At 41.6% G+C, this 14,033-nt stretch overlaps 1 protein-coding gene across 2 annotated transcripts; it reads right to left on the bottom strand.

The window, feature by feature from the left end:
* Positions 1-4,897: 4,897 nt before the first annotated feature.
* gpx4a (glutathione peroxidase 4a) lies at positions 4,898-11,772 on the bottom strand. Of its 2 annotated transcripts, none has more exons than XM_080536308.1 (7): positions 11,647-11,772; positions 8,940-9,034; positions 7,722-7,866; positions 6,923-7,074; positions 6,380-6,404; positions 6,120-6,179; positions 4,898-5,262 (listed from the first exon to the last, which is right to left on the bottom strand). In XM_080536308.1, exons 1-7 carry the CDS (start codon positions 11,716-11,718, stop codon positions 5,230-5,232), a joined length of 582 nt encoding a protein of 193 aa, XP_080392434.1. In that variant the 5' UTR covers positions 11,719-11,772; the 3' UTR covers positions 4,898-5,229. The 2 variants fall into 2 exon arrangements, with proteins under 2 accessions (XP_080392434.1, XP_080392435.1); XM_080536309.1 differs by lacking the exon at positions 11,647-11,772 and adding an exon at positions 9,529-9,687.
* Between the last annotated feature and the right edge of the window lie 2,261 nt (positions 11,773-14,033).

Genomic DNA, 14,033 nt, shown 5'->3' with positions numbered 1-14,033 from the left:
TTATCTGAAAGGAGAGAGGACCGAACAATAGTCCAGGCAAGGCAGGACACTTACGTTCACAGCAGGTTATACAGCAGATGGTCTATGGGGGGTCTGTGTGTGGAGCACCTAACACCCTCTGCTTATCAGCGCCAACAGCTGAACCTCCGCATCGGAAGCTCAGTACCAGAAGGGGAAGCAGCTTCACCACGAGGCTACTGGGCGTGTGAGTGAAAGTATTGTGTGAGTGAGAGACTCAGTGCTATATTTAGACACCTCCGCTGCGAATACTAAGTCAAGATAGCGAGATAGAAAAGGAACAGTAAAGGACTTGGAATGTTTTGGACCGTGACACGGCTTCAATGACACTTTAAATGAATGTGCAATAACACTATGTGCAATATGACAACCCTATAAGGTTCAGAGATAGGAAATGTTAGAATAGGTATAGCATAGCATAGAGTACAGCACAGTGTTTTATTTGTATAGTATAGTATAGTGGATAGTGTACATAGCCTTTATTTATGTAAACCAGCTCCTTTCCCTTCTTGTTTTTTTAGTTTTTTTTTCCTAGCACCAGGGGAGCCCCCCCTCCCAAATTTCGTTGTTTGGTACCTGTACTATATCAATGACAATAAAGACCATTCATTCATTCATTCATTCATTCATTCATTCAATAAGCAGGAAAATAAACGTACGAGCGGGGTTGGGGAGCCGTACGGTCGGGTTTGGGGACTGTGGAAGAGGTGAAGTTAGTCTTAACACACTTACAATTAGGGTTGCAAAATCCTCTCACTAGTCACCTTTTAGTCGTAGGCCTTCACATCCTGAGAATGCACTTTCTTTCTTGACTCAAACAAGTGCAAAGAGGAAATGCAGCAAGCAACCCAAGATGAGTTATAGCAGTTCAACTCATAAGGAATAAGAATAATAAGAATACAAATAATCAACCTGCTTGGGATACTTCTACGACGGAGAACTAGGCTATGTGTAGCCTATTAAACATAACTGCAGTTCTCCAGGGACACACAGATAGCTTTCTCTGGTTGCTGCGTGGGAACAATACATATCGGCCTACAGTATAGGCTACTACACACGCTCTTAAGCACTCTAATCTGACAGAATCAGAATTCATTCCTGCACGCAAGGTTTTCAGAGCATGACTGCAGAAAGGTGTTCGCCTGCTCAAGTCAAAGATCCGTCGTTATGCTAGGCTATATAGCCTATAGCAGACAAAATACTGTAGGCTAAAATTGTAAATGGACTGCACTTATATAGCGCCTTTTTTGCTGCTCCAAAGCGCTTTCCAACGGCCTCTCATTCACCCATTCACACACACATTCTCAACACCAATGGCGGCAAGCTGCCATGCAAGGCGCCGGCCCGCTCACTGGGAGCAATTTTGGGGTTCAGTGTCTTGCCCAAGGACACTTCGACATGTGGCCAGCCGGGGCTCGAACCGCTGATCTGCCAACCTTGTGATCCTTAGACGTGACTCTACCTCCTGCGCCACAGCCGCCCCCTAGGCTAGACACACTGAAAACATTTCGCTAACATCTGAAAACACTTACACTAACATCATCCATAGGCTAATACATTAGATAAAGGCTACACTTTGTTTGTCGCTGTCTACCCTAGCCTATAGCCTATATGGAATCCATGCCTTGCATGGATGATAAATAACCACACTGGAGCTCCAGCCACACCAGGCTGCTCTTTCACCCAGCACCACAGCGGAGCACTGGGCCTGACTGCCTGTCTCTCCCACCCTGGGCTGATTCATGGAGTATTCTGTCCAAAAGCATTGCCTTGCCTCTCAATGTCAGCGCTTTTCCCGCGAGGGACATGATAAAATCTCCCAGCCTTGACGTACAGTTTAAGGAGACCCTCTAACACAACATGACTGACAGCGTGCTCAGCATCTTCACACTTACACATGGCCCTCACACACACACACGCACACGCACGCGCTCACACACACTCACGCTCACACACACTCACACTCACACTCTCACACACACACACGCACACACACGCACACGCACTCACACTCACACTCACACTCACACTCGCACTCACACAAAATTGTTTCCCTATCTCATAGCACCACACACATCACTGTGAAGACTAGAGAAAACAATGTCTTTCCCACTATAATTACATGTAGGCTAAGCCAACAGTAAGTGTATATTAAGTACTAGGGTCGGGAGCTAACCAATGAACATGGTCTAATTTAGATACAATGCACTTTAATATCAATATAAGCCTAGTAGTTTTCACAACAACATTAGGAGTGCCAGATGGAACTGTAATTCTAATCTTTAGCCCCTGGGTCAGGCTATAACAGGTACAAACACATCAACAATAGTACGGGCTTATACAAATTTACGCAACAACAATGAGAGTGGTTATATCAGGGCTGACTGATCCAATCATTACATAATTATTTAATTTCCTGTTTAACAACCGTGTCTGTCAACCATAACAACAGTGATAAGAAAAAGTAATTTCAAAGAGAGCCAATCCACTCTCCCTCACGTTTCACAAGATGAGCCCCAACCTCTCAAAACCTATTATCAGACGCCTCCTCCCGCAGAAACCAGTTTAATGAATTGGGTTTCTGGTGCTGTCGGATTAGAGGGATTTGGACGCGGGCCACTATGTTGACAGGTTGACAGGAGAGGGCTCCTACATCATGTAGGCTGAATTCACATTCAGTGCACATTCTGCGGCATTTCAGGGGTTTGCAAACACAGTTTTGCTACCCTAATTTTAAATAATAATTTTGCCATTTAGCAGACGCTTTTAATCCAAAGCGATTTACAATTACGAATGACAGGGACATTCCCCCTGGAGTAACTGAGGGCTAAGTGCCTTACTTAAGGGCACACTAGTAGTGGTGTGGTTTCAGGCGGGATTTGAACCCACAACCTTCCGACCACAAGTCCAACTCACTATCCACTAGACCACCACTACCCCCCTGCCCTAGGATGCAGTCAGATTGCTTTGCACTAGAACCATTATGTGGCTATATGTAACTCACTGTACCTGGCATTAACTAGGCAGGGCTGTGTGGCTGAGCGGTCCAAAGACTGAGGGATGGGAGTGTCATTATGCAGGGAGGGTTATGATTGAAACAAGCCTGCAGTATTACTGGAGGATATGATCCATCCATTCTGATGCAGCTATTCTTTCCTATTTAACTGAGATAGATCATAGCATCTCTATTCATTAAACAATAATAAAGAGTATGAACTATGATCTATGATGATAGCACCAAAGGTAGCTGATCATATATCAGACCAAAGAGGTCCACACAGCTGATGACACATGGCTGCACTGTGAGACATCTAGCAGGACCCAGCCAGCTTCCAATATCTTCATTCTAATTCACATTATTTTGACAATAACGTGGCATTCAATGAGTGAGCTACAGTGACATCCACCCATATTGTCATCCACCCCAGCCACAGTTCAAGTAGCTAGCTTAGCTAACACTAGCTTGGGTTTGGTTTTCTGTCCTGGCCAGAATGAGATCATGGGGATGGAGAGATCAGCTCAGTAATCATCATCTGTCAGTTTATGCCTGTTTTTTTGCATTTGTATTTGTATTTGTTTTGTTTTGTTCATGTATATGTGAAAAAAGCATAAATGCACCTTCTGTAATGCCAAAACAAATTCCTATATGTGTCAAGCATAATGACAATAAACGTTATCTGAATCTGAATCTGAATCAACATTACAAGACATTGAAATCAAACATATATAAACAGTTTAGGTGTTAGATAGCTTGATAGTTATCTATTTATCTTACCCATGTCGCTGGCGTCCATCTCCATCCCGTAGCTGACACCGATGACAGTGTCCCCCCCATCGTCGGACGCCGTGGCCCCGGATAACGGGCTCCCTTCCCCGGCCTCGGAGGACAGCCCCACCGCTCCTCCCATCGCTTCTTCCATTCCGACTCACCCGGAGAGAAAAGCAGGGCGATAACCAAACCCTCCGATCTGAAAGAAGACCCACGATGATCCCCCTTGTTGTAGAAAGACACGTGTTTGTCTGTTCGATGGAGAAACAGTTGAGTCTTCTAAGATGAATTGGAAGAAGAAATTGAAGACTGATCTGAGATCTGAGCCCTTAATCTATGACTATGGTTCTCCTCTCTCTGTCTCTCTCTCTCTCATCCAGTGCTGGTGGTTGTGACAGCAGACCTCCTCACACACAGTCACACAGTGACAGACTGCACTTGCTGTTGTTGAGGCTGGCTGGATGTTGTTCTGGCTCCCTCCATCTGATTGTGGAGGAATTACACCTAATATTGTTCTATTTCCTCTTTGGTCAGGTGTCACATGCTTTCCAGAAGGCAAGCAATTGTTTAAAGCCCTAAAGAAACGATGAACATTGGCTGAAGAACATTTTGGTGTCGTTAGAATTATAAGGTTCTATCATCTCCATTTTTGTCAAAATTGAGGGTTTTTTACATGATCTGATCCATTAGGTGTTTATTAATGCCTGTGTCTGTGTGGTGTTATTTTAAAAATGTTGACATTTTTTGGGTTAGTAATTAATAAAAATACAAAGGTTCCATCTCACGAAACATAATGGAATGTAAAAACGTTGACGCTCAATATCTCTGAACTGCCCTAAACGGAGATGGAACCGTATCATTCTAAGCTCACGATTTGTCTAACTACTTTGACATGTTTGAATGATTCCTTCCTACAGTGGAAACGAGGGAGAACCACATGAAAATAAGAACATGTGACTACACAATGACTACTCAAAACCTTGCGCATAGCAAATAAGATGAAGATGAACAGCTAAGATGACATTCTTTAATGACCTGTGTCGTATGGCAAAAAACCTCCAATATACACATGCAAACATGAGAATAAAAACACACTGGACAACAACAATATTAAAGATAAAATCTCTGTGAGTTTATTATGGAATGTTCACCAGCTATGCATATTATTACTGTATTAGGTGTTTGTAGGGTGGGGTTGAGGGGTTCAGGGCTCCTCTCCTGTGCATTGTCTAAGTAGAGAGTGGGTTCCTCCCAAGAAGGGTTGCACGCCGTTTTCATCAGGTCTGTCCTGTCCGTCAAGGCGGGTTTACGGACAGACCGTCACTAGTCTGGGGGGTGGACCCACCCACACCCACTGATCCACAGGAGGAGGAGGGGGGGAAGGATGGAGGGATGGATGGATGGAGTATCAGTAAGCAGTGCATCAGTCAGTCATAGAAGAATTACAGGTACTTGGGAAGATCCTTCTCCACCGTCTGAAATTATAGAGAAGAAATTGTTGTTGGGGATTAATTGCACACATGTGGTTATGGCTCAGTGGCGCTACCTCATAGGGATATAAGAGAGTTGACACTAGGCCTGTAATTCGGTTGTTAAGTCGTGACGTGTTTCCGGGTCCAACGTTGGCTGAGGCGCTCTCTTCGAAATGCCGCAGTAATAATTTATTTTTTAAATTTGTTTTTCAGATTTGATCCCTTTTTCACCCAATTTGGTAGCCAATTTAACCCAACTTAGCATCCAATTATCCCCTGCCTATTGCATTGGATCCGCCGCCCGACCCCGTGGCCGGCAGTCCCAGAGGAGGGCGCCAGGCAGACTAGGCTGACTGGCTCCTCGAGCCCAGTACCGTTATTCCGGCACCCCAGGGGGCGGTGTTGCGCGACGGATCCTAGTCCAGAAATACTCCTATACCCCCCCTCGGAAGCGGCCGGCCAATATGCCGCTTCCCGTGTGCCTCGGCCATTATCTGGATCTGGCGAGCCGGGATACGAACCCCGGCCCCGGTGGGCAGCATGCACTAGCGGCCAGTGCGTAGACCGCTACACCACCGCGGGGCACGCCGCAGTAATAATAATAATTCATTATATTTGTATAGCGCTTTTTCCGAGGCTCAAAGACGCTGACAATATGGGAAAAACGGGAAAGTGCTGTGTCCCTTGTATGAATAGCCTAGATCCGAGTCTAAAAAACGATTGAACTGTCATTCTACCGCTTTAGTACACTGCTACTCTGGTGCGGGGAATTTATTATTTGGACCCGGAAATTGCTAAACGTCACGCGTGACGTCAGACTTAACAACCGAATTGAGCTCAACGTGATCTGCAGTACTTACACTTGGATCATCCATGGGTGAATATCTCTTCATCACCTGGCCCTCTTTGTTGATGAGGAACTAGAGGACAACGACAGAGAGACGGAACTGAGAAATGTACGTGGGAATGAACTTCCATAATCTACGCACACAATCTGGAACAATCAACACATGGTTTGCTTTCATTCTTCATTTTCACTATTCATAAAAAAATGCTATAATCTATGACTGTATCCAAATCAAAATATCATATCTGATGAACACTTATAATGAATATCTACCTTGGTGAAATTCCACTTGATACCACTGAAAGGGAGAGAATGGGAGAAAACAGAAAACATGAGGAAAAGTAACGCTTTGCTGAAGAGGTACTAATCATCAGAGCCATAGTGGTGAATTACTGTACACATGTAGACAGAGATATAGAAATGGATACATAGATACTAACTTAGGCCTGGACTACACGTATATGGATATTTTTCTAGATGCACATTTTTGTTGTACAATTGAGCCTCTCAACCATACGAGCACAGCGTTTTCACTCACATAAACAGAGATTTCTCTAAACTGATAAAAAAGTGAAGAAATAAAAAAATATCCGATTGAGTGGATCAGTGTGGTTATGTTAAACTTTAGCTTACTTAGCTTACTTAGCTTTTCGTATGGACAGAGATATGTTTGTGGTGTGGACATTTTTTTTTTTTTAAACGAGGACGAAAATATACGCTTAAAAAAATATCCATATACGTGTAGTTCAGGACTCTCCAGCATAGTGGATGTGTCTGGGAACAAGACTACTTAGATATTGACTAGCATCCACGTACTTCCCCAAAAAGCCACGTCCGTTGGGCTGTTCCTTCAGCCACTTCCACAGGGGGTGGGCGTCTGCCCCGTTCACGTCGATCTTGCTGAACATTTGGAACTCTGCGTTGTAACCCTTGGCAAACTCCTTGATCTGGGCGTTGGTGCCAGGTTCCTGAAATACCAAACACAGGCGACACTTGGTTTCACCTCTGCAAAAAAGACTATTCTTCAACATTGGATGACATCTGATTTCTGCATGAACACTTTTTGGTTTTACTCTTTACAGAGGATTGTGAATCTTGAGTGCACAACGGCCAGACTGAACAAAGCGAAGCCCAGCGTCATTGAATTTGTCCAACTTGACTACTTTGTAATTTGATTTTCCATATACCCCAATCTGGAATGTGTTTTATTTCAACTATTTGGTTTTGAGTTGTCTGCTACACTACCCCTTTTCTTTTTGGTTTTCTTTCTTCTTTTTCCCCCCTCCTTTCCTTTCTTGTTCTGTATTGTCATTGTTATGTGTTGTTAAAAGCAATAAAAAATCTTGATCACAAAAAGAAAAACACAGACGACACTGTTTTTCAGTTCTGTTCAGATGCTGTATATTTTATACAACTCTCTTCCGGTCCAAAAGGCAACTGTGCTGGTTAACCTTAGCGTAGCCTATATATTATTCTCTACTTTACGTTATACTGAACAAATATTCCAAAAGCGTTATTGTAGTAACACTGTTGTAAGAGTGAATGTCACATCTGGGGTTTGTCTGTGTGCCTGTGCTGGATCTCTAGGTCAGGACGAAGGGTGAGATGAACCTACCTGTCTCCCGAACTGGTTGGAAGGGAAGGCCAGGATGCGTAAACCTCTCTCAGCGTACTTAGCGTGCATCTCCGCAAACTGAGAGTAGTTTACTGGGGTTTTCCCTCATTTAGAGGCAACGTTGGTGATGATGACAACGTTTCCCCTGCACAGACACACAAACACACAGAAGGTCAGAGGTCAGAAGGTGTTTAGAGAGATTGTATACAGCTGTTGATAAAAGCCTGAGCAAACATTAAACATTGTGAAGCATAAGTGAAAGATGAGGTGAGAGGTGAAAGATTGTATGTTTTGTTTTGTTTTGTTTATTAGGATCCCCATTAGCTATCTTCCTGGGGTCATACACAAAAATCACATTTGAACAATTATCAACATAATATACATACAGACAGAAGTCTGTATACAGAAGTATAAACATTATATACAGACATCACATTGCTTACAAATATCCATAATTTAAAAAAGGAAATAAAACAATCAACAAACAAGATGAATCATCTACTGTTTGTTCATAGAGTTAATTGTATTAAGTGCTCTTTTATTGTTTTCTTAAAAGTGCCTCTAGAATTAGTTTTAATAACGTGCTTAGGTAAAGAGTTCCACCCTGTAATGGCTCTGTAAATGACAGTAGGTTTAAGAAGATTTGTCCAAGGTGTAGGTGGTAAGAGATATCCTGAACTGGCCTGTCTGGTCAGATAGTTATTTTCACTTCTGGTGAACTCTGGTGTACACTACTTGGTCAGAAAAATACTGTGGTTTCTTGTCATTTATGTAATTCCTGAAAATCTGTTTTCTACAGTTGTGCGCATTGAACAATGGACAGAGCCTTCAGCGTGGCCGCACCTACTCTCTGGAACTCCCTCCCCATAGTGATCCGCAACGTCCCCACCCTGGATTCCTTCAAATTAGCCCTCAAAATACATCTGTTCTCCAAGGCCTTTGGCCCCTAGTCAATGTTTTAGTTTTGCTTTGTTTGTTTTCTGTTTGGTCTGTCTGATCTTTTCCTTAGAATTGCAAAGCGTCCTTGTTTTTTTTTTGAAAGGCGCTATATAAATTAAAGTTATTATTATTATTAATCTAGCAGCTTTGTTTTGAGCGATTTAGCTGCAGATGACCAAATGACTGGACAGTACTCAAAACTAAAGCTTGTAAGTTGTAAGTTGCAGCAGAAAGATGTGTTTAGCTTTGTGGAGTACTTTTATACACTGAGAGACTCACCTGTATTTATCGAGAGACACCTCATTGCCATCAATATCCTTGGCAGAGAAATCATAGATAGATGTGGCCGTCTGCCAATCCTCTGTCGGTGTAGACTGTGAGGGAGAGGAAAGACAAAGTGGCAAATATATGAGTTCAAGGGGCGGTGGGAACTGCTCGCCCCAAAGGCACCTGACTCATGTAGGCCTGCTGACATGACACACACTTGAGCTCTTTCACACTTTACTGGAAAGAAAATCTCGAGGTGCGAACCTCACAACTGCACTCATTGCCTCTTTCAGTGACACATTCCAAGCGAAATACTTCTAATAATACAGTCTACATGACAGTCTATTTAGCCTAATAACCTTTTCCTGGCAGAAAACCTATTATCACATTGATATCCATGCGACGACAAAGTAACAAGAAAGAAACTAATGTACTTCACAGGAAACTAACTGCAAAAACATTTCACATTGTCAACAACACCTACAGAATCGTCCATTTTCAATCTACATAACACAGGAGAGATACAGTACAATGTGTAATTTGATGTAAGCATTTTTAACTTAAAAAGTACAACATGCTGTTTCCTTCCTCACTGTCTTACCATAGTCTGCAGTACAAGAGAGAAAATTAGAGTGGACCCTAACAGACGCATAACTGCTTTTCAGGGCAGAGAGCGAATGTGACCGTAACCCTTGTGACTCGACAGGAAAGCTCAGTCTCAGCATACACCGTCCCCAAATGGACCCAACACGTTCCTGTGTCCTCATTTATGAGGAAGGGCTGATCATTGAGAGGAAAGATAAGGTATTCTTCTCTGATTGGTTGAGTCTTTTCTGCTGACCACTGACGTGCTAAGGGATCAAATGCTGATCTCACAACATAGCAATAAATACCATTTGTTATCTACTACTTCTAGAAACAACACAGGTTGAGGTTTGAGTCACACAGAGGACAGTGGTTAGGGGATTTTACATAATCTGGGTGAATTGACAACAGGGCATTACTGCATGCATTACTCACATGACAGTTGGAAGATAACAGTGCCTACAAAGCACTTTGAGCTGCAAGGTTTGCAGGAAAAGAGTTATTATTTATTATTATTATTATGATTACTAACTGGACACAAAAGGTTACATCAGTGGAGAAATTCAGTCGGATCTACACTCTGAGATGTATTTTTTCGGATCTCAAGATTTCTGTTGGTTTTGGGGGGCGAATGTATTCTACATTTAAATGACGGTGGAATATTCATACATTCCTCAACAAAGCCTCCACACATTATAAGCTGAATCACCCCACGGTCAAAGAAAAACAAACGGCCAAAGTCTGAATTGAGCAACCAGATTAAAACCTAAGGTGTTTAGACCAAAGGTCCTTTGTCCTAAATTAACTCCTTTCACGTCATCAATATCCTCAACATGATAATACAGATGGCTTTCGAGTTTGATAGTATAATTAAAAACTGTTGAGAGATGAACAGGTGAGATTTTCTAACCATGTAGGCATCAAACTTTCATTTGAGGGCAGTTAGTACCAGGTAAAGCCTTACACAACATGTCTATATTGGGCAACAATCTGAATTTATTATAGAGACTATTTCACAATGTTCTGATAAGGTGCTGCCAAATGACATGATCTTCCCTTGACCCAGTTTAAACTTGACCAGTGATGATATACTGTCAGTAATGAACATAGCGAGGAGGTGGTACCACCCAGAACCAAATACAAACAGATCTCCACTTTTCTGCAAACACATACACAGATTAAAGCCCTATGCATTTATTTACAAGACTATCCAGTATCCAAAGAAAATGCATAGGCTATTATAGTCCAGAGTCAAATTGAGATACATATCGTGAGTTTAGAATGATAAGGTTCTATCTCCGTTGAGAATGAGAAGATTCTATCTCCGTTTAGGGCAGTTCAGAGATATTGAGCGTCAAAGTTTTTACATTCCATTATGTTTTATGAGATGGAACCTTTGTATTTTATGAATTACTAACTCAAAAATGTCAACATTTAAAAAAATAACACCACACAGGCATTAATAAACACCTAATGGATCAGATTATGTAAAAAACTCAATTTTGACAAAAATGGAGATAGAACCTTATAATTCTAACGTCACGATATTACACAAATAAAAATACTTTTCCAGAAGCTGTGAAAGCATTCTGTCATTTAAAGCCCACTTTTGCTAGATAACATGTTATCAGCAGAGCCAGCTGGAGGGAATGCTGCTCCCACTACAGTGACACATGGGTGACAGTCACCATGCACAAACACACACATGCAACTCAAACACACACAGATAAGTGACACCGTAAACTGGACCTGAATAACTCTGCACTGCACTTTATATACAGCACTATCCATGCACTGTCTGTCCCGTGTTGTCCTGTTTTTGCATTTGTATTTGTACTTGTTTTTGTTCATGTGTATGTGAAAAAAGGATGAATGCACCTTCTGTAATGCCAAAACAAATTCCTATATGTGTCAAGCATAATGGCAATAAACGTTATCTGAATCTGAATCTGAATCTGAAAATGCGAATAATAACCGACGAACACACATAATAGTGTATCGAAATGTGCGTCCGTTCTGCAGAATCAAAATAAATAAGTTAATGCATAATTAATGCCTCGAATAGGCCTCGGTTTTGCATGGCTATAGTATTACTAGGTCTATACATTACCGTGGGAGTTAACATATACAGTACCATCGCAAGAAGGAGTCCACTCCAGCAGCTTGCCAATGTCCCAAACACCAAAACACGGTTAATTCGCAACATTTTGTAACAGCGGGGATTGAACGTTGTTACATTGAATCCATTCTGCAAGGCCCGCCTTCAGTTGTTGTTGTGACTTGGGGTGCGTTCGTAAACCCGCTCTGAGAGCCTCGGAGCGCACACTGGGTCCTACGTCATAAAGTGACCGAGTCATTTGATTGGACGAGAGGCATTCCATGAGTGCTGATCAGATTTCCAGAGCAAATTTACGAACGTTCGGGTGGTGGTGACGGGCGCGAGGGGGCGTGTTATTTCTGTAAGTCCTACTTTGATGTCCAAAAGTGCTTTGTTGTCTTGATTGACTTTTCACTGCTGTTTTGCATGCAGAGCTAAGAATTTTTTTCGGAAATCGATTTGACAACGCCTTGGCTTGGACTCACTGTAGATGACTAGTTCAAGTGCTATTTATAAAACAGCTCTGGATTGGGTGGAGCCAGATGTCACAACACTGAATGACATCATGGCCATGCGCCTTATAAGGAGCTGTCTGACTGTCTGTCTGTCTGGCTCGCCACCACTAGAGTCCGAGATCATTCCTAGATATATATATATATATATAGATATATATATATATATTCCTATATATATCAAGTATATATATGATCAATATCAAGACCATCAAGATGGACTGCCAGCGAAAGCAGCTCAGCTTCTACCCCAGGGCCATTCAGGCCCTGAACACAGCAAAGACCTAGGTTCTAGGCCCTGGACAATCTAGACAATTTGATGGCAGCTACTAGATTGTAATCATAAGTGCAATACTGAAACACAACTGTGAACATTTCAAACCTGCAAACTGCGACACTTTAATGAATGTGCAACAAATATGATGTTCAATATGACAACCCTATAAGGTTCAGATATAGGAAAAGTTAGGATATTTATAGCATAGCATAGAGTACAGCACAGTGTTTTATTGTATAGTATAGTAGTATAGTATAGTAGATAGTGTACATAGCCTTTATTTATGTAAACCAGCTCTTTTCCCTTCTTGTTTTTAGTTTTTTTACCTAGCACCAGGGGAGCCCCCCCTCCCAAATGTCGTTGTATGGTACCTGTACTGTATTAATGACAAATAAAGACCATTCATTCATTCAAGAGAACATCCACATATACCTGCACTGTAGTCTGTAGTTCAGATGGGAATGACACCATCAGCTAAGCAGGCATTAATCAGTCGATGTTTGCTTGCTCCTATGCTCATGTTGATATTTATACAATCCAATTTAGCCTTTGCACTAGTACTGCTGGTTTGTACACACCCCCTGGTCAATTTGAACACGCATTTACCCTTTGCACTACTGCAGTTTATAAGATACCTTATCTATACATCACTCATTATTGTATATACCTCTAAACTACAGTACTTTCCATACTACCTGTACCTATCACTATCATTGTCATGTTATATGACTATTTGCACTTCTGGTTAGATGCTAAACTGCATTTCGTTGTCTGGGACTTGTACTCTGCAATGACAATAAAGTTTAATCTAATCTAATCTAATATGGCACCCAAATACATCCTGGAATAGTTTCTGCAGCAGGAGTTTCCTTTTAATCAACATATAACCGCACACTCATTTGAACCATGCAGCTATTGTGACCTGTTTGGTTTCTGTTTTACATATTATTCAACGCCAGGAAACGTCATGATGTTAAAGGTGTTTTTTACATGTTCATTTCCTCTCTGCTGTGGCAGCTTTTAAAGATCATTAGACCAAGTGGGACTGCTGGACGATACGTCACCTCCAGGCTGGTCCAGTAAGGATGTCAACAATGACATAAACATGTTGGCCATTTAGCAGATGCCTTTATCCAAAGCCATTTATACAACAATCAACACGAGTACTAGGTACACACACATCAAGGGGTTGAATGATAATGCCTAAGGCTTCACCTAAAGTTGCTCTTATATTTGTATAGCATCACTAATTACTCTGAATTACATTGAATCAACAATGAATCCATTTTTTATACAATCAATTATTTAATAAAATGGACTGAATTTAATCTATACGTGGAGGAAGTTTACTTCACCATTGTATTTAGAGCCAGCTGAAGAGTAATATGGAAGTTAACACCTAACAAACCAGTACATGTTTTTGCATAATATTTGTTTATAAATATGGATATGGAAGCCATGTTAGACATTTTAGAAGTTAGAAGTTTTTTGTTACAAGTTAGAAATGTGAAATAAGTATTATACGAGTATAATAGTGAACCGTGATGAACTATTAAAAAGTAATTTTCCACATACCTTCTTCTTCCTGAAGAAAGCCATCCTTATTTGAGTGTGGGTAGCTCAGGCTAACAGAG

The sequence above is a fragment of the Nansenia antarctica genome, assembly GCF_963989245.1.
Source record: "Nansenia antarctica genome assembly, chromosome: 7".
NCBI lineage: Eukaryota > Metazoa > Chordata > Actinopteri > Argentiniformes > Microstomatidae > Nansenia > Nansenia antarctica.
This window is presented reverse-complemented; position numbering and strand designations above follow the sequence as displayed.